Source organism: Crinia signifera, chromosome 2 (genome assembly GCF_055691185.1).
Source record: "Crinia signifera chromosome 2, ASM5569118v1, whole genome shotgun sequence".
Taxonomy (NCBI): Eukaryota; Metazoa; Chordata; class Amphibia; order Anura; family Myobatrachidae; genus Crinia; species Crinia signifera.
In genome coordinates, this window is record NC_139218.1 from 243,723,080 (window position 1) to 243,745,472 (window position 22,393).

Sequence of the window (22,393 nt, forward strand, 5' to 3'; positions counted from 1 at the left end):
TCTCCACTTGCCCCTGTTGTCAGCGCTGCTGTCAGCGCTGCCCAGGCGCTGCCTATTTCACTGTGGAACTACAAGTACCACAGTGACCTGTCAGCATCTGGGCAGCGCGCTGTTACCGTAGCTGTCAATACGTAGCTTACAGCTAGAGCGGCACGAGCACAGTCAGGCAGAGCAAGAGCGGCACGCGCACAGTTAAACAGAGCCTCTGGCAAGCTGCCAAGTTTCTGTAACAGACTGTGCGCGCGGCGGCGGTGGCGTGAAACTAAACAAGTACCAAAAATTGTTATTATAAAATATACATATATATATATATATATATATATATATAAAAGTTGATTTCGACTTTTGACAGCCCTGTTAGGTATATGTTTAAAATAAATGATAAAAGTAGAAAGAATATTTTGAAAATAAAAATGAATGCAAAACAACGTTTCCCTCAGTAATGGATCCTCCTCTTTCTATGTTTCAAGAAAAGTCATTGTTAATTTTTAAAATGAGATAACATTAGATGCATTCAAATCTGTGGATGTAAAGCTGAGAAATTAGCGAGTCACCGTTTTACAGCTGGTATTAAAGTAATCATGTACAGATGCAGTAACGCTCAGTTGCGGAAGCGAATGAAATGCACATACGTAGTGTCAGGATCATTACAACTGCCATGGAAGTCGTACATGGTGATTGGCACAGCAATGAGGCCCGTGGCTACATCTGTAAGTTTTTCTTTTTTCAAATATATGTATGAATTTAATTTTTTGGGGTGATTCTGGGGTTTTGTGTGTATTTGTGTGTGGGGGTGGGGGGTGGGGGTGGTGTATGTTGGTGTTTTTGTTTTTTAGGGTCCATTAGTTTTCACAACTGTACAGTTAAATATAGTGTTATGTTACCTCAAATCTATCAACCTACCTGCATTATATTTATCTATATAATTTTTTCATTTCTATCTATCTATCCATCATCTGACTAGATGGACCAAACGGTTCTTATCTTCATTCTATGTTCATATTCTATGTGACTTGTTCAGTTCCAGTCTTCCATGTAGCCATCCTCTTTGGTCCATGTGATATATGATAAAACTGAGCATTGATCATCATTGTAGCTCCTGCAAAATGTGGCTCAGCAACCATCCCTGCCTAAGTCAGTGAGGCCATATGCTCAACAGTAGGCACAGAAACATAGGAATCACTAACAATGGGATCTCTGTAATGAAGTTTATGCAGTGTGGATTCATACTGTGTAAAATATAATTAAACATATCAGAGGTAATAGTAAACACATATGAATAACAACATACGTTTTTTTACAAATATAGTGAAATTTGTTTTTGCTTGTTTTTATTGCAATCATCACTGGTAAGGAGAAAACAATGGGCCTGCAATGTCTGAATCAGGTAACACATTATATATACTGTATATATCAAATTATTTGGTGGTGGTTTTTTATGTAGTGCTAATTCTAATGTACAATGAAACTAATTAGTGTTATTCAAATAGCAATTATTTGTATGCTAATTCAATGTATCGAATTACAGTTCCAACACTTGGTATTGGTAGCCTTTGTCAGAGAGACATTATGAAAGCTATATCCAGCAATACACACAGAGGTGGATTTAGTCCTCAGGGGGCCCTAGGCAAGATACCGATTTGGGGCCCTTCTCCCTCCAAAAGTCCATAGCACTATATTTTTGCTGTTGATTGCAGGCGGCATCAATAGAATACCTTGGTGCATGCACAATCTACCGATAAATGCTCGGCTGTGTGACTATCAGCATTGTGTAGAAATCTTGAATCATGCTCCAGGTCTTTTGGAAGTAGCTTACTACCTGCTGCCGCTGTTAAAGAACATTAATTGGAATTTGAGAGTATGGGAAGGTCCATGTGATGTCATGATGTCATGCAGTAGTCAATCAATGCTCCACTGGTAATGTTTCGGATAGGGTATTAGCTCCTTTTGGGGGCCAGGTATATACCTGCACACTGATAATCTTTGAAAAGTTTTTTTTATCCCCAAGATATATCCTTTATTCATTATGGGGGTGCAGTTTCCAACATTCAGGGTTTATCATAGCATACACAAAAAAAGAGAAGCGGACTGTTCTCGGGAACGCACAGAAAATTATTAAAATATAACTTTTAATTTTATTTTAAGACTCCCTTATATAATCACTTCCGGGAGGTAACAGTGAAATTAACAAGAATTAAAAATTACACATATACATACACAGGATGTGTATCATGGTGAAAAGAAAGAAAGAAAGAAAGGTGTGTGTTAAAATACTGGTGTCAGCCTGAAAAATGTCTGATTTTTTCAGCACAGATTGGTGTCGGTAATGGAGTACCTTATAACCCTGGATTATTTATTTGTAGGTCCAGGTTGGTAACTTCCACATGGGGAACTATGGAGTTTTATATCTATTGCACAGTCCAGGTATTATTCTATTATCTCCACCTATTAGGCTCTCTAGTACCTCTTTGTGCAATATAGATGATACGGCTTAGCTGCCACCTATCAGATATTTCTGTGTGTCTCACACTTTATATGTTATAGCCGTGCGTCTCACACTTTGTAGGGGCTTTATTGCCTGGTAGCCGTTTCCACCGTTTATTAGAGTGGAAGAAACCCAGGAAACTTTTAATGCAACCTACTAGGTGTTTCTACTGGGTAGTGCAGGATTTCAATGTCTCTTTTTTTGTGTATGCTATGATAAACCCTGAATGTTGGAAACTGCACCCCCATAACGAATTTTTTTGTGTATGAAATGTTTTAGATAGCCCTTGGGTCCTGCTGGGCCCTAGATATGTGCCTAGGTTTCTTTGTGGAAAAACCTCCCTGAATACACTGTGATAGTTATCACCAGTTTGGGCGCTTTAAAAAATAAAGAGAAGCCATAATTCCAGTAGAAACAGATAGCATACATATATATATATATATATATATATGTCTACTTGTAATAAAAAGGCACATGACACAGATCACATTTACTGCTAAACAATGTAGGGACATATGTTTCAATGGTATCTGGTTGATAGATCTACAATAAGATACAGTCAATAGGTCTATCCCAACTGGTCACCATGCAAAAGATCCATAGGGGGAAAAGGTTGGCAAGTAAAAGATAGACCGTGCGTAAGGTCAACAGATTCAAAAGGTCAACATGACAATAGTCTACACATGCTCGACATACTGTAAGTATTTTTAAAACTTTTTAATCATTTACAATCAATGTGGACTATTATTGTGAATAGGGACCTTGTCCCAAGCATGGCCAGCAAAGCAATCCCGCAGTGGTTCTTGTTTCCACTAATTTGGCTCAGATATAGCGAAACATACAAAATTACACCACTTTTGTGTTAATCATTTTCACATCGATATTTTGACCCTCTCGACCATTTGTACCTGTCAACTTTTTCTACTGTTTATCTGTTCCATGTTAACATTTTGACCCTGATGACCTTTTGCATGTTGACCATTTGGGGTCGATCTACAGAGTCTGTCTATCTTTTTACTGTAGCTCTATTGAACTATACCCCTAATTAGGTGAAATCTTTATTACCTTATCCTTGTAAAGCTGTTTGGTCCGCTTTGGCTTTCCCCTCCAGCTGTTGTGGAACTACACGTCCCAGCATGCCCTGCCACAGTTTTAGCAATCCATTATATAAATCTGTGGCAGAGCATGCTGGGACGTGTAGTTCTACAACAGCTGGAGGGACATGAGTTTGACCACTAGTGTAGATCATACAGGTAGTTGAGTATAAATAAATGAGGCGAACCAAGCATGTTGAATGCAAGGGATTTCCCACAGATTTGGCTCATATGCTAATAAAGCAGGTAATGATTTATGCAAAGCATGCTGGACTATCCTGATTGCCTATGGATATGGCTGTCATGCAAGGTTAGACCTCAGTGACTTGGAAAGAGAGGTGATTGTTGGGATGTGTTTGGCAGGAACTTCATTTGATCATGACGATTTTGTAATGTTTTACAACCAATAATGTGATGTCAGCGTGGACAACCGAAGGGAAAACATTATCAGCAAAGGACAAAATGTTGGTATTTCAATTTTTTTTTGTCTATTATTTGTACTTCAACTTGTGTTATGTAATTTTGAGATATAACATTTTTTATTCTGTTTATATTTACCAGCTGCTTCAAATATATGGGGGTTATTTAAAAAAGAAATCCAGAACCTAGTACAAAAAAAAGATTGCAGTTTTTTTGCAGCCCATCACTTACACATAACTGTGCTATTAATATATTTTCTAATGTCAAGATTTACTAACAAGGAGAAAAGAACCATGGTGCGGGCCTTTTTTCCTGTATTTTGCAAATGTGAAAGACGGCACAATCTTTCTTATGTTTGGCACATGCACAGAGTGTGCCATAAGCGGGATTGGGATGGGGATGCAGTGCACTGGGGGAGAAAGCAAGAGGTGAACATTCTTTATTTGCTGTTCCCCAGTTTGAGTGGATAAATATTTTTTACAGTACTTTTGCATTGTGAAACCATTGTGTGTTCTTCAGATTGAAGAAGTTCCCAGATCCAATTGTAAACCGTGGAGACTGCACTTCTATGCTTCAACTCTGGGGGCAGTATTCAGTGCTCTTGCCGTGTTTTTTTTTGGTGAATCGGGCTGTTTTCACTCTATGCGGTGAATCTTTTCACTGATAATCTGATTCACCTTATTCAATGTTCACTGTTCGCCGAAAGCGAACAGTGAATACCGTCCAGTTCTCCATTTCATGCTCGCTGCAATTCGCTGGTGTATTTCAATGGGGTTTTCACTCTTATTCACCAAGAGGGTATTCAATGCTAGAATGGAGAACTGCTTTCACCGTGATTTTCGCCGTGTTTCACTGTTTTGCATTCGCCATCTTTTTAAAGTGAACTTGAATGTGTTCTTTTAAAATAAAGTTTTTTGGTTTTTTTTTGGTGTTTGCTATTTGGATTCAAGTACTTGCAGCACATGAATATATATTTCATTTTTTTTTTTTTTACACATGACGTCAGCAGGGGGCGGGGAGCCGCTCATTAGTTATTCACTGCACTGGTCCCGCTCATTACATATTCATGAGCGGGACCAGCGCAGCCCTCCTTCTCCCTGAATTGGAGGGACCCCCTGCCTGCTGGTGGGTGGCATGCAGCAGGGTGTGGCAGCTCATGGTCAGGTCGGGACCCCCTGCCTGCCAGCGCTACCCGACCTGACCCTGTGCTGCCTTCTCCCCCGTGCGGCTGTGTGTAGCGTCCGGCGCAGGCAGGGAGGCTTCCATCTCCCTGCCTTCCGCTGTCCCACCGGCTCCCTGCGGCATTCGCCGTGGGGGTACAATTTCACCATCAGGGGCAGCAAGCCCCTGACGCGTTCAATAGGGGGAGAGGGAGGGCTTGCAGCGAATGCTCCAGCATTCTGGATACCGGTGAATGTGCAGAGGATCCTAAACAGGATTCGCTGCACATAGTGAACATTTTCATTGAATACTGGCCTCGGAGTTCTGTTTTAGTCTTATACCCTTTTTTCACTTAATTCCTGGGTATTATCACACTACTTGGATATTGCTGGGGCTTACCTCTGCCAGCAATTATCGATTACATCATTCCCAAGCGCCAGGAATGCAGTTCTTCCTAAAGGCCCCCATAAACTGGACGATGTACCTGCAATTTGGGCTCTTTTCCTGTGGTTTCAGCAATCTGTCACAGGAAAAGAGCCTATATTGCAGGTGACTGACAGCAGGTCAGATGCAATGTGCGGTCCCTTTGCTTATCGCACTGGACCCTCCGAATCACCCTTGCTGCATAAGCAATCTCCTGGTTTGCTTCCGAGACGGGCCTGCTCAGCTGGGATTGCATGCAATATATGTGATCCTAGGCGGCACAAAGAGCATTGCGTGCGACTTCTCCGAAGGGAGAAGTCGCTGCAATGTATGGGGTCTTTAGGCGTGACTGGGAGCTGGGATGGACAACCCTGGTTACCCATTTAAACTGCCACCTAACTCGGGTGCATCCCAGAACCAAACCTGCAAACTACCTGGTTTTAATTTCTGAGTACCTTCACACTTGACATTAAGGTACAGCTCAAATTACTGCGGCAGTGTAAAAGGGCTATCACAGTAAATATAGTGATAACCTTTTCTATTCCTGCTAAAATGCCGGAAAAAAACAAGTTTATAACTTTTATAAATAGAACCCACAGTTCCGTTATCCTGGAACATTGATTTTATTTTGTATTTTTATATCATTTAATAATTAACTTAACCCCTTCCCGACATTTGACGTATATATACGTCATGGTCGGGAAGTACTTCCTGACACATGACGTATATATACGTCATGGCTTTAAACTGTCACCGCGTCTATAGACGCGGTGACAGTTTGGAGATGTCTGCTGTCCCTGACAGCAGACATCCCCCCTCGCCGCCCAGGAAACCACTCTCCCAAAAATTCAAAATAGTTGTGTGTTAACACAAATTTTAGGGAGTCACATACAAAGTCCCTTGTTGACTCTAAACATGATGGATCACGACTCAAAACAGTTTTAACGGCCATGATTCCCCCTTCATGGGGTATTGCTGTATACAATGATTGGACATCAATTGATGCCCAATGGAGGCCATCATCCCATACAACATCCTTCATAAGCTGTAACATATGGGTTGAGTCGCGGATATATGTAGTCAATTTTGGGACATACGGTTTAATTATAGTATCCACATATTCGGAGACCCTGGCTGTCAAAGATCCAATGCCAGCCACTATTGGGCGGCCAGGGGGGTTCTCTAAACTCTTGTGGATCTTTGGCAGGTGGTAGAAAGTAGCCAGGTTGGGTGTAGGATTCAAGAGATATCTATATTCATCTAGGGACAAAACCTTAGAAGCTAAACCACTTTTTAGATGGTCTTCCAATTCAGTAATATACTGATTTGTAGGGTCGGCATTTAGTTTTTGATATGAGGTGGTGTCCCCCAATAGTCTATTGGCCTCAGCTACATAATACTCGCGGTCAAGAATAACAACCCCCCCCCCCTTGTCAGCACTCTTGATGACAATGGTAGTATCAGTTGATAAATTTCTTAGCGCTTCAAATTCTTTTTTTGATAGATTTTTTTGGCCATATTTTTTATTATTATTGGTTTTTAGATGGTCAATTTCTTTTTTTACCAGATCAGAAAATAATTCTAAATGGGGACCCTTTGACTCCACGGGATAATATGTTGACTTTGGTTTAAGATTAGTTAGTGGTTCCATTTTTTGTGTATCCGATATATCGGTCCAATTTCTGAGTGGGGCGTCTGATTTTTTCAAATAGTGGCGTTTCAGAGTGAGTTTTCTGATATAAAGATTAAGATCGATATATAGATCGAATTTAGTGGGCCCTGTTGATGGTGCGAAGGATAAACCTTTTTTAAGAACCTTATTTTCCACATCTGTGAGGGTTTTTTTTGATAAATTGAAAATACCCTTAGTGTCTGTTGTTACTTGAGGGTTCTCATTTTTGGTTCTCTTTCTACATAATCCTGCTCCTCTCTTTCCCCTCTGCGTCTTTTTAAACCCACCGGGGTATTTGGGGGCTGGGGCTGCGGTCTGTGACCTTGGAGGGCAGGGCCCTGCCCTAAAAAATTGCTGGAATCCCCATCTGATATTGAGTTTAATCTTTCATAGCGATTTCTGTGAATAAAGCCATTATGCCCTCTTTCTATTCTGTTGGGTCTAGATGTATATTGTCTGGGACCTCTATGATATGAAGGTGTCCTTCTATTTTTGAAGGGAACCTCCCTCCAACCATTCTGTGTATAGTTGGGTCTGGGGGTGTAGTTACCTCTTTTTTCATATTGGTAATCTCTATTTTCTGGTCTCCTATGATCTATATACTCTGATTTTTTCTTTTGTTCTGTATGCCAGGACCTGACTCTATTAAGTTCATAGTCCGTCTTATCTCTCTGGTATTTTTTATGTTTGGTCTCAATAACCTTCGTTTCAATGCCCAAAACCTTTTTATCTATCTCTTCCTTTTTCTTTTTAAATATCTCGCTATCTTTAACCTTATCCAAATCTGGTTTTATATCATCGAGTTGTTTCTCGATTTCCTTCAGATTTTTCTTTTTTTCTGTTATTAATAACTTGATAAGTGAAAAAGAGCATTCGTCTAATATTTGGTACCACTCTTTCATAAACTTCTCATCCTCCAAACCAGTGGTGGGCATTTTATTTAATCTTAGACCTCTGGGAACTCTCCCGCAGGTGACATAATTATCTAGACTTTTTATGTCCCACCAGGTTTTGGTTTCACGGATGAGGAGTTTTTCCAGCATGTAAAGAGTGTCAGGGTTTGTATTACTTGACTCATCAAACACCTGAGGGATGATTTTTTCATCAAATATACGATTACATTCTCTCTGCCTTCTATCATTTAAGTCACTGCTTCTATACATATTAAAACACCAGTTATACAACTGACAATAAAACAAAATACTTTTCACAGATGTTTTTTACACACAACCACAAAAAAGCAGCTAAGTCCACCTAAGAGTCCAAAGCAAAGTCTGTGGAAAAATGGAATACAGGTGGAACAAGTCAGCGCTGAATTGATGGTCCAATACCAGTAGGAAACAAGAGGATATTTCAATCCCTTGTTAGCACACTATAAGTCCCAATCCGGACTGCAGCTCACTCCAAGGTAGCTCCCAGGACTCACGGGAACAAGCAAAAGATCTGTTCAAATAGAAACACAAGAGGAGCGCTCCATAGTGTAAAACCAAAGTGATTTATTAGAACATTAAAATTCTCCGGTGCAAGCGATAAAGACTCGTACCAATAAAAGAACAGCAGTGGACTGGTTACCACATGGTGTAAAATTACAAGCCAGGCAAGCTCCTACCACCATCCGGGGCAACTGTAGATCAGCATGGAATCTCACCGCACACTCCACGGAAGACACGGAGGACACGGTGCACCACAGCGTCTATCAGGAACAGATGCGGCAGGGGGATCCTGGCTAGGAAGGAGCACGTCGTCACCAAGCCCCGCCCTAACGCGTTTCGTAGTCAAACTTCGTCAGAGGGCGTGGCTGGTGACAGACGGCTCCAGGTTATGAGGACAGCAGTGACCAATGAAAACGACACTCTCTTTAAGGGGCGTGTAATACCAGCCCCGGGCTTCTTGATTACAGAGATCGCGGCATGTTATCGGGCAGCTGAGTTTAAACGAATAATAACATATATCATGGCATATATCATAGCTATATTATGTAGTATTATGACAACATGCATGTATGTAATACATCTAGAGGGCAAATTCATATCTCTAATATGCACCATCTAGTGCGTGCTTAAACAAATTAATTTTATGCACGTTCTACTTACAATAAAAGTAAGTTTTTTAGGGATAATGAGTATATAAATACAGAGACCATACACTTTACCAGCAAAACGAACCAGCGCTCATATTGGCAAATGTAATTGATTCTTTAAAATGTTTATAGAGTATTAGGGGGGACAAATTAATAAAATATGTCCTAAATAATGCATATCTCATGATGCAGTCAAAATGGCACACCATAGTTTCACATCAAAAGCATATACATAGACATAAACAATATTTCAAAATGCCATTTCAAAATACATACAGAGAGCATACAGATAATAAAAGAGCATACAGATAATGAAAAAGAGGTAGTGAGATGCTACCCTTAACCTATTGATTAGCCATGGCTCTTAAAACAGGTAAAGCAGATCTTATTTTCTATTTATTTGTTTATAAATGGAGTGATTTCGTATCCTTCATTTAACCCTACAGGTGATAAAGTATTAAGGGTTAAAATCCAGTACGTTTCGCGTCTTAATAGAGCGCGATCTCGGTCTCCACCCCTTTTGTTCTGGGGGACCATTTCAATACCCCTTACTTTTAGACCTGCGGGATTACAATTATGACTACTTTTAAAGTGTCTTGGCACACTATGATTGGTAATGCCGTGTTTGATATTTCTGACATGTTCCAACAAACGGGTCTTTAGACAGCGCTTGGTCTTTCCCACATATCGGAACCCGCAGGGACATATCAGAAGGTATACAATATAGGTTGAATTGCAATTAATAAAGTGACCAATTTTAAAAGACAGGTTATCTGGTCCATCAAAGGCAGACCCTTTTTGAATGAAGGGACATATTTTGCATCTCCCACAGGGAAAACAGCCTTTTAAAGAGAGAAAAGAGGAATTATTAGTTTGTTCATTTGAGATAATGGGTTCCAATTGGCTTTTGGATACCCATGAGCTGATGGTTTTAGCTCTAGTATACACGATTTTGGGGGACTCCTCTAACATTGGTCCAAGTAGGGGGTCACACTTCAAAATATGCCAATGTTTTTTCAGGATTTTGGCGATGTTTCGCTCCCCATCGTTATATTTAGTGATAAATAAACAATTATGACCATTTTCATTCTCCTCCTTTTTCTCTTTATATTCTAAAACATCTTCTCTAGGCAGGATTTTGGCTTTTTCGAGTGCACTTTCAACCACACTTTTAGGGTACCCCCGTTCCCTAAATCTTTCAACATATACTTTAGCCTGGTTGTCAAACATCTCGATATTAGTACAGTTTCTCCGTAAACGGAGAAACTGTGAATACGGGATGTTGTTCTTCCAGGGCTTGAAGTGACAACTCTCATATTCTAAGTAACTATTACTGTCCACACCTTTGAAGAAGGTATATGTTTCCACATAGGGAATTCTTGGGAAGTTTTCCACACTCAGTATAAGATCCAGAAATTCTATTTTTTCTGACTGAAAATTCGATGTGAACTTCAGATTAAAAGAGTTCACATTCAATTCCAGCATGAACTGATCAAACTCAAATTTGTCACCCCTCCATATAAGGATGATATCGTCTATGAAACGCTTAAAAAAACAAATTTTATGGGCCCATGCCCCCATCAGCAACTGAGTCTCCCACTCACCCATATACTGGTTTGCCAGGCTTGGGGCACAGATCGTCCCCATCGCCGTGCCCCAAACCTGGAGAAACCACTCCCCCAAAAATTCAAAATAGTTGTGTGTTAACACAAATTTTAGGGAGTCACATACAAAGTCCCTTGTTGACTCTAAACATGATGGATCACGACTCAAAACAGTTTTAACGGCCATGATTCCCCCTTCATGGGGTATTGCTGTATACAATGATTGGACATCAATTGATGCCCAATGGAGGCCATCATCCCATACAACATCCTTCATAAGCTGTAACATATGGGTTGAGTCGCGGATATATGTAGTCAATTTTGGGACATACGGTTTAATTATAGTATCCACATATTCGGAGACCCTGGCTGTCAAAGATCCAATGCCAGCCACTATTGGGCGGCCAGGGGGGTTCTCTAAACTCTTGTGGATCTTTGGCAGGTGGTAGAAAGTAGCCAGGTTGGGTGTAGGATTCAAGAGATATCTATATTCATCTAGGGACAAAACCTTAGAAGCTAAACCACTTTTTAGATGGTCTTCCAATTCAGTAATATACTGATTTGTAGGGTCGGCATTTAGTTTTTGATATGAGGTGGTGTCCCCCAATAGTCTATTGGCCTCAGCTACATAATACTCGCGGTCAAGAATAACAACCCCCCCCCCCCCCCCCTTGTCAGCACTCTTGATGACAATGGTAGTATCAGTTGATAAATTTCTTAGCGCTTCAAATTCTTTTTTTGATAGATTTTTTTGGCCATATTTTTTATTATTATTGGTTTTTAGATGGTCAATTTCTTTTTTTACCAGATCAGAAAATAATTCTAAATGGGGACCCTTTGACTCCACGGGATAATATGTTGACTTTGGTTTAAGATTAGTTAGTGGTTCCATTTTTTGTGTATCCGATATATCGGTCCAATTTCTGAGTGGGGCGTCTGATTTTTTCAAATAGTGGCGTTTCAGAGTGAGTTTTCTGATATAAAGATTAAGATCGATATATAGATCGAATTTAGTGGGCCCTGTTGATGGTGCGAAGGATAAACCTTTTTTAAGAACCTTATTTTCCACATCTGTGAGGGTTTTTTTTGATAAATTGAAAATACCCTTAGTGTCTGTTGTTACTTGAGGGTTCTCATTTTTGGTTCTCTTTCTACATAATCCTGCTCCTCTCTTTCCCCTCTGCGTCTTTTTAAACCCACCGGGGTATTTGGGGGCTGGGGCTGCGGTCTGTGACCTTGGAGGGCAGGGCCCTGCCTTAAAAAATTGCTGGAATCCCCATCTGATATTGAGTTTAATCTTTCATAGCGATTTCTGTGAATAAAGCCATTATGCCCTCTTTCTATTCTGTTGGGTCTAGATGTATATTGTCTGGGACCTCTATGATATGAAGGTGTCCTTCTATTTTTGAAGGGAACCTCCCTCCAACCATTCTGTGTATAGTTGGGTCTGGGGGTGTAGTTACCTCTTTTTTCATATTGGTAATCTCTATTTTCTGGTCTCCTATGATCTATATACTCTGATTTTTTCTTTTGTTCTGTATGCCAGGACCTGACTCTATTAAGTTCATAGTCCGTCTTATCTCTCTGGTATTTTTTATGTTTGGTCTCAATAACCTTCGTTTCAATGCCCAAAACCTTTTTATCTATCTCTTCCTTTTTCTTTTTAAATATCTCGCTATCTTTAACCTTATCCAAATCTGGTTTTATATCATCGAGTTGTTTCTCGATTTCCTTCAGATTTTTCTTTTTTTCTGTTATTAATAACTTGATAAGTGAAAAAGAGCATTCGTCTAATATTTGGTACCACTCTTTCATAAACTTCTCATCCTCCAAACCAGTGGTGGGCATTTTATTTAATCTTAGACCTCTGGGAACTCTCCCGCAGGTGACATAATTATCTAGACTTTTTATGTCCCACCAGGTTTTGGTTTCACGGATGAGGAGTTTTTCCAGCATGTAAAGAGTGTCAGGGTTTGTATTACTTGACTCATCAAACACCTGAGGGATGATTTTTTCATCAAATATACGATTACATTCTCTCTGCCTTCTATCATTTAAGTCACTGCTTCTATACATATTAAAACACCAGTTATACAACTGACAATAAAACAAAATACTTTTCACAGATGTTTTTTACACACAACCACAAAAAAGCAGCTAAGTCCACCTAAGAGTCCAAAGCAAAGTCTGTGGAAAAATGGAATACAGGTGGAACAAGTCAGCGCTGAATTGATGGTCCAATACCAGTAGGAAACAAGAGGATATTTCAATCCCTTGTTAGCACACTATAAGTCCCAATCCGGACTGCAGCTCACTCCAAGGTAGCTCCCAGGACTCACGGGAACAAGCAAAAGATCTGTTCAAATAGAAACACAAGAGGAGCGCTCCATAGTGTAAAACCAAAGTGATTTATTAGAACATTAAAATTCTCCGGTGCAATCGATAAAGACTCGTACCAATAAAAGAACAGCAGTGGACTGGTTACCACATGGTGTAAAATTACAAGCCAGGCAAGCTCCTACCACCATCCGGGGCAACTGTAGATCAGCATGGAATCTCACCGCACACTCCACGGAAGACACGGAGGACACGGTGCACCACAGCGTCTATCAGGAACAGATGCGGCAGGGGGATCCTGGCTAGGAAGGAGCACGTCGTCACCAAGCCCCGCCCTAACGCGTTTCGTAGTCAAACTTCGTCAGAGGGCGTGGCTGGTGACAGACGGCTCCAGGTTATGAGGACAGCAGTGACCAATGAAAACGACACTCTCTTTAAGGGGCGTGTAATACCAGCCCCGGGCTTCTTGATTACAGAGATCGCGGCATGTTATCGGGCAGCTGAGTTTAAACGAATAATAACATATATCATGGCATATATCATAGCTATATTATGTAGTATTATGACAACATGCATGTATGTAATACATCTAGAGGGCAAATTCATATCTCTAATATGCACCATCTAGTGCGTGCTTAAACAAATTAATTTTATGCACGTTCTACTTACAATAAAAGTAAGTTTTTTAGGGATAATGAGTATATAAATACAGAGACCATACACTTTACCAGCAAAACGAACCAGCGCTCATATTGGCAAATGTAATTGATTCTTTAAAATGTTTATAGAGTATTAGGGGGGACAAATTAATAAAATATGTCCTAAATAATGCATATCTCATGATGCAGTCAAAATGGCACACCATAGTTTCACATCAAAAGCATATACATAGACATAAACAATATTTCAAAATGCCATTTCAAAATACATACAGAGAGCATACAGATAATAAAAGAGCATACAGATAATGAAAACGAGGTAGTGAGATGCTACCCTTAACCTATTGATTAGCCATGGCTCTTAAAACAGGTAAAGCAGATCTTATTTTCTATTTATTTGTTTATAAATGGAGTGATTTCGTATCCTTCATTTAACCCTACAGGTGATAAAGTATTAAGGGTTAAAATCCAGTACGTTTCGCGTCTTAATAGAGCGCGATCTCGGTCTCCACCCCTTTTGTTCTGGGGGACCATTTCAATACCCCTTACTTTTAGACCTGCGGGATTACAATTATGACTACTTTTAAAGTGTCTTGGCACACTATGATTGGTAATGCCGTGTTTGATATTTCTGACATGTTCCAACAAACGGGTCTTTAGACAGCGCTTGGTCTTTCCCACATATCGGAACCCGCAGGGACATATCAGAAGGTATACAATATAGGTTGAATTGCAATTAATAAAGTGACCAATTTTAAAAGACAGGTTATCTGGTCCATCAAAGGCAGACCCTTTTTGAATGAAGGGACATATTTTGCATCTCCCACAGGGAAAACAGCCTTTTAAAGAGAGAAAAGAGGAATTATTAGTTTGTTCATTTGAGATAATGGGTTCCAATTGGCTTTTGGATACCCATGAGCTGATGGTTTTAGCTCTAGTATACACGATTTTGGGGGACTCCTCTAACATTGGTCCAAGTAGGGGGTCACACTTCAAAATATGCCAATGTTTTTTCAGGATTTTGGCGATGTTTCGCTCCCCATCGTTATATTTAGTGATAAACAATTATGACCATTTTCATTCTCCTCCTTTTTCTCTTTATATTCTAAAACATCTTCTCTAGGCAGGATTTTGGCTTTTTCGAGTGCACTTTCAACCACACTTTTAGGGTACCCCCGTTCCCTAAATCTTTCAACATATACTTTAGCCTGGTTGTCAAACATCTCGATATTAGTACAGTTTCTCCGTAAACGGAGAAACTGTGAATACGGGATGTTGTTCTTCCAGGGCTTGAAGTGACAACTCTCATATTCTAAGTAACTATTACTGTCCACACCTTTGAAGAAGGTATATGTTTCCACATAGGGAATTCTTGGGAAGTTTTCCACACTCAGTATAAGATCCAGAAATTCTATTTTTTCTGACTGAAAATTCGATGTGAACTTCAGATTAAAAGAGTTCACATTCAATTCCAGCATGAACTGATCAAACTCAAATTTGTCACCCCTCCATATAAGGATGATATCGTCTATGAAACGCTTAAAAAAACAAATTTTATGGGCCCATGCCCCCATCAGCAACTGAGTCTCCCACTCACCCATATACAGGTTTGCCAGGCTTGGGGCACAGATCGTCCCCATCGCCGTGCCCCAAACCTGGAGAAACCACTCCCCCAAAAATTCAAAATAGTTGTGTGTTAACACAAATTTTAGGGAGTCACATACAAAGTCCCTTGTTGACTCTAAACATGATGGATCACGACTCAAAACAGTTTTAACGGCCATGATTCCCCCTTCATGGGGTATTGCTGTATACAATGATTGGACATCAATTGATGCCCAATGGAGGCCATCATCCCATACAACATCCTTCATAAGCTGTAACATATGGGTTGAGTCGCGGATATATGTAGTCAATTTTGGGACATACGGTTTAATTATAGTATCCACATATTCGGAGACCCTGGCTGTCAAAGATCCAATGCCAGCCACTATTGGGCGGCCAGGGGGGTTCTCTAAACTCTTGTGGATCTTTGGCAGGTGGTAGAAAGTAGCCAGGTTGGGTGTAGGATTCAAGAGATATCTATATTCATCTAGGGACAAAACCTTAGAAGCTAAACCACTTTTTAGATGGTCTTCCAATTCAGTAATATACTGATTTGTAGGGTCGGCATTTAGTTTTTGATATGAGGTGGTGTCCCCCAATAGTCTATTGGCCTCAGCTACATAATACTCGCGGTCAAGAATAACAACCCCCCCCCCCTTGTCAGCACTCTTGATGACAATGGTAGTATCAGTTGATAAATTTCTTAGCGCTTCAAATTCTTTTTTTGATAGATTTTTTTGGCCATATTTTTTATTATTATTGGTTTTTAGATGGTCAATTTCTTTTTTTACCAGATCAGAAAATAATTCTAAATGGGGACCCTTTGACTCCACGGGATAATATGTTGACTTTGGTTTAAGATTAGTTAGTGGTTCCATTTTTTGTGTATCCGATATATCGGTCCAATTTCTGAGTGGGGCGTCTGATTTTTTCAAATAGTGGCGTTTCAGAGTGAGTTTTCTGATATAAAGATTAAGATCGATATATAGATCGAATTTAGTGGGCCCTGTTGATGGTGCGAAGGATAAACCTTTTTTAAGAACCTTATTTTCCACATCTGTGAGGGTTTTTTTTGATAAGTGTCTGTTGTTACTTGAGGGTTCTCATTTTTGGTTCTCTTTCTACATAATCCTGCTCCTCTCTTTCCCCTCTGCGTCTTTTTAAACCCACCGGGGTATTTGGGGGCTGCGGTCTGTGACCTTGGAGGGCAGGGCCCTGCCCTAAAAAATTGCTGGAATCCCCATCTGATATTGAGTTTAATCTTTCATAGCGATTTCTGTGAATAAAGCCATTATGCCCTCTTTCTATTCTGTTGGGTCTAGATGTATATTGTCTGGGACCTCTATGATATGAAGGTGTCCTTCTATTTTTGAAGGGAACCTCCCTCCAACCATTCTGTGTATAGTTGGGTCTGGGGGTGTAGTTACCTCTTTTTTCATATTGGTAATCTCTATTTTCTGGTCTCCTATGATCTATATACTCTGATTTTTTCTTTTGTTCTGTATGCCAGGACCTGACTCTATTAAGTTCATAGTCCGTCTTATCTCTCTGGTATTTTTTATGTTTGGTCTCAATAACCTTCGTTTCAATGCCCAAAACCTTAAGCCGCTCGGTAACACAGAGATCGGTGGTGATCGGTGCTGTTAAGTACAGCACCGATCACCACTGAGCGGCAAACCGCCCTCCCACCCGCCCTTCCACCCGCCCGGCAGCCCGCCCTCCCTCCCGGCAGCCTCCCTCCAGCCCTCCCTCCCACCCAGCCAAAATTACATTTTTTTACACAAAAATGCAGATCTGGCTCAAAATTTTTCATTTTCACAAGGAATGAAGGAGACAAAGCACCCCAAAATCTGTGCCCCAATTTCTCCCGAGTATGGCAATGCCTCACATGTGACCAAAAAATACCAGTTGGGTGCATGGCAGGACTCAGAAGGGAAGGAGTGATTTTTGGATTTTGCAGCACAGATTCTGGTTGAATGACCCCTGAAGCACCCATACAGTGGAACCCCCCCACAAGTGACCCCATTTTGCAAACTACACCCTTCAGGGAATTCATCAGGGGGTATAGTGTACATTTCAAACCCCCAGGGGTTTCACCAATTTTGATACAACTGAGCTGTGAAAATGAAAAATTAAATTTTTTCATTTTCACAGCCCAGTTGTATCAAAATTGGTGAAACCCCTGGGGGTTTGAAATGTACACTATACCCCTAAATGAATTCCCTGAAGGGTGTAGTTTGCAAAATGGGGTGACTTGTGGGGGAGGTTCCTAACTTTTAGCACTTATGGTGCCTAGAAACCTACATGGTGCCTAAAAAAAAATCTCATAAAAAGGAGGCTCCAAAATCAAGTAGGTGCTCCTTCTATTATGAAGCCTGTGGTTTGGTCAACGTGCACACTAGGGCCACATATAGGATATTTATGAAAACAAAAGAATTGGGGGAATCAATTTTTAGTCACATTTCTCTAGTAAAATCTACTGTATTCGTTAGAAAAATATATTAAAAATTGAAACTCTGCAAAAAAAAAGAAATTTTGAAATTTCACCTACACTTTGTTTTAATTCCTGTGAAACACCTAAAGGGTTAACAAACTTCCAAAATGCTGTTTTGAATACTGTGAGGGGTGCAGTTTTTGAAATGGCATCATTTATGGGGGTGTCTCACATACAAGTCCCTCAAAGTCACATCAGAACTGAACTGGTCCCTAAAAAAATCAGTGTTTGAAATTTTCTTGAAAATTTGAGAATTTGCTATTCATATTTGAAGCCTCCTAGTGTCCAAAAAAATTAAAAGGAGGTTGAAATAATGATGGCAACATAAAGTAGACATATGGTCTTTGTTAGTTATTAACTATTTTGAGTGGTATGTTTATTTGTCTCTCAAGCAGAAAATGTGACATTTTGCAAATTGCAAAATTTTCCATTTTTTCACGACATTTTGGTATTTTTCACAAAAAAACACAGACTGTATCGACCCAAATTTACCACTAACTTGAAGTACAATGTGTCACGAGAAAACAATCTCAAAATCACTGGGATAAGTAAAAGCAAAAAAAAGTTATCCCCACTTAAGTGAAACATGTCAGATTTGAAAAAAATGGCTCTGTCAGGAAGGCAAAAACTGGCTGTGTCAGGAAGGGGTTAAAGGTATTTTTTTTTTTTATTATTCTGTGTAATTCCAGTTATCTGATTGGGAATACAGTAGCTCAATTTGTTTGCATTGCAGTGAACTGTGTACAACATAGGATAAGAAAGCTGGTGGAAGCATTATTGCACTGTAAATTGGAGATGTGACGTGGAAGTTGGTGGAAACATCTGCAAGTAAAAATGTGTATTATGTTTCCTCTGCCAATTTGTCCATAATAGTGCAGGCAATATAGCACGCACGGGATGTAAGTGACGTTACTCAGCTTATGAGTCACTCAATGCCATATTCTTGATGACACTTCTGGTGAAGCAGAAGAGCAGTGGCTGTATACCACTTTCACATATGTGACCTGGTCTCCGCTACGTGACTGTGGGGAAATATGGCAAAATTTCAGCGCCCTGTGATCAGATAGCAGCTGCGCTGCCACAAAGAAACCAATCGGCAAATAGCCGCATCTCACTCACCATTGAATGATTTTTCTTGTCTGTGCAGTCTGTGGGTAACCCAGAACCTATATCTGGGTTTCTATCTGTACGATAGAATCAGGCTGATCCAGGCTGGAGCTAGGGTTACCACCTAGTCCCTTTAATTCCGGACACATATTAATTACACAGGTTCTGTGGCTGGCTGACTTCAAGACTCCACTTCACCTGATTTAAAACTGCCACAGAACCTGTGTAATTAACATGTGTCCGGAATTAAAGGTCCTAGGTGGTAACCCTAGCTGGAGCTGACCCTCCCTGAAAACGTCCGGGCTTTTCACTAATAAATGGCTATTCACAGCTTTTTAAAATATACCTCTGAATCCGTTACACACAGATTTAAAGAACAAGAAGATTGCAGGGTTATTGTGTTTTATGTTTAGTCATGCATTATTCACTATATAATAACTGAAATACTGATGCTGCATAATTAGTGACAGATCCACTTTCAGTCCTCCATTACTGAGACCCACAAAATGTGCATACATACAACATTTTACATTACTGTACATTATAATTCTCAATGTGACATGTTTTAGTGTATGCAATAAATGGTCTATGTATCTTTCACAGGATTCCTGACTGGAAAATGCATAACTTACAACAAGTCTTGTGAAGTCTATGCCTGGTGTCCTGTGGAAAATGATGATGTTGTTCCTGAGTATGTTGTTATCTTTGAAGTTTTGAGCATACAACCTAATATTTGTTATGACAATACCAGAATAAAAGTTATAGGACCTTTTCTTCACCTATAGAAACTGCCTTTCCCTTAATGGTTATCGCACTGCCATTACTCAGGTTTTCTACTCCAAGTAGAGGCTTATGTATTGCTGTAGTTCATAGATGGACAGAACATTAATAGCAAGTATAATAATGTCATTCAGTGCACCATTTACTAAGTAAATAAGTATGCAGAGGACAGATAATGATGCAGATGAGCTAAACCACAGGTTCTCAAACTCAGGAGCCCACACAGTGCATGTTTTGCAGGTCTCCTCACAGAATCACAAGTTAAATAATTGGCTCCACCTGTGGATCTTTTAAAATGTGTCAATGAGTAATGAATGCACCTGTTGGGTGACCTGGAAAATGTGAACTGTGTGGGGTCCTGAGTACCGAGTTTGATAACCCCTGATCTAAACTAATAATGTACTCCAAGGTCAAATGCTTTGTGCTGGTAGCTGCAAAAGCATACCCTCCAACATGACCCATTGCATTCGGTACACAATGCTCTGCTCCTGAACTTCCCTGGTATTGTATGATTGCCAGCACCTGTGTGGAACTACGTAATTGAAGAGAAAGGTGTTTCAACACAGGTGATGACAATCATACATTACCAGGGACGTCCAGGAACAGAGCATTGTGTACCGAATGGAATGGGTCATGTTGGAGAGTATGCAAAAGTGAACTCTGTTGATAAAGGCTGGCTGCAGACAATTATTGTAATAATATAATCCAATATCAAGGGCTGGATGCAGGCAGTATAATGTTAAATAATTCAGTGTAAATGCTGAAATTACAGAAAAGTTATACCAATAATACACACCAATGTCATATTATGTTGCGGTAATGGAATATACAGTAGATACCAGTACACAAGATTTGGAAAAATATATTTACTGTATATTTCTCATGGTGATCTGAAATGTATAAAGCTACAGATGTAGCCCGTTTCATCTTGCCAGCCCCCACCAGGGGGTACGCACAAGACGTTCCCCACCCCAAACCCTCCCCTGAAATGGAGACAGGCAGGGTCCCGCTGCCCAGCCGCTGAGAGACTGGGACGCACGTGAGAAGTGCGCACATCCCAGTCTGATGGAGTCCCTCTCCGTCGGCCCTCCCCAGCGGGAACGTTCTGGCGAGAGCTGAGCAAAGATGAGAGGGGCTCCATCTGTATACAGCAGTGGTGGAACTTGTGGGTGGTGAGTCCAGGTGCAAAAATATAATTTAGACCCTCTCCTCCACCCTTATCTAAGTTCACAATATGCAACACAGCAGTGGGTGACAGGGAGAGGCAGAGAGTAACAGGAAGAGGATAACAGGGGCAGCAGTGGGCCCCGTAGTCCTCAGGGGCCCTGGTTCACTGCACCTGCTGCACCAATAGTAGTTCTGCCTCTGCTATACAGTTATTAAGCTCTGATCCAATAATATATAGATATTATGGTATTTTACATACTGTATGACCTGAATGCAGAGGACCGCGACAAAGTCATTACGATTCCTTTAAAAATTAATTTGATCTATTTAATAGAATTTGATGACAGATAAGAACCACTTGGCCCATCTAGTCTGACCCTTTTTTTTTATCATTTAGGTATATTCTCAGCCCTTTTTAAACCTTAGTTCTTGGTAAGGATATTCATATAAAATAAATCTGAAATCAGCAGACTAAGGTCCTGATTCAGACCTGTTTGCTAGGCTGCGGATGTTCCCAACAAACAGGTAAACACTGCTCGCTGCCAGGCCGAACATCCCCTGGTATGGGATTCCCCTCTGTAACATGCGAGTGGATGTGTTCGCTAACACATCTCCTTTCATGCGGCTGAACGGGAGAGAAATCATTTCATGGTCGCACACCAGCAAATGATTTTTCTCCCATCCGGTAATAAAAGTCAGTCTAGACTGACTATTATGCTGCTTTCCCACTGCAGACCAGTTTAAAGTACTGGTAATCTTAAATGGTATTTAAAACGGTATTAGCATTCCCACTGCAGCAGATTACCGTTTTAAATACCATTTAAGTACCATTCCCATTGCAGTGAACCGTGTAAAATGTAGAGTGCCTAACCCCCCCCCCCTCCCCAGTGTAAAGAGTGCCTAATCCCTCCCCCCCCCCCCAAGTGTAAAGAGTGCCTAACCCCCCGTACCTGCCCTGTGCCCCCACCTCCCCTCCCCTTGTACTTACCTGCACGGGGATGCAGGGCAGTGGTGAGGCAGCGGGGGTCCATGCAGGGTACAGGCAGTCCCAGTTAACTACTGCCTAGTAGTTCTCACTTTGCGCATATGTAATGAGTGCACGTGCATACTAATGAGCCACTCATTACATATGCGCATATGTAATGAGCGGCTCTTTACTAAGCACGTGCACTCATTACACATGCACAAAGTGAGAACTACTAGGTCTCATCAGGCACTGGGACTGCCTGAAGGCTAAATAACGTTTAAGAGGCATTCCCACTGCCTCTCAAACGTTATGTTAACGTGTTGGACTCTGCTTTAAAA

The 22,393-nt window shown here is 40.6% G+C and overlaps 1 protein-coding gene across 2 annotated transcripts in view; it reads left to right on the top strand.

Annotated features, from left to right (window-relative positions):
• The window catches only part of P2RX1 (purinergic receptor P2X 1), a 93,377-nt gene that overhangs the window by 40,588 nt on the left and 30,396 nt on the right, over nt 1–22,393 (top strand). The window contains exons 5-6 of one of the 2 annotated variants that reach the window (XM_083174139.1): nt 1,355–1,387; nt 19,745–19,832. In XM_083174139.1, coding sequence (XP_083030265.1) covers nt 1,355–1,387; nt 19,745–19,832 — 121 coding nt within the window. The remainder of the gene's footprint in view (nt 1–1,354; nt 1,388–19,744; nt 19,833–22,393) is intronic. The other variant, XM_083174140.1, reaches the window with a different exon arrangement.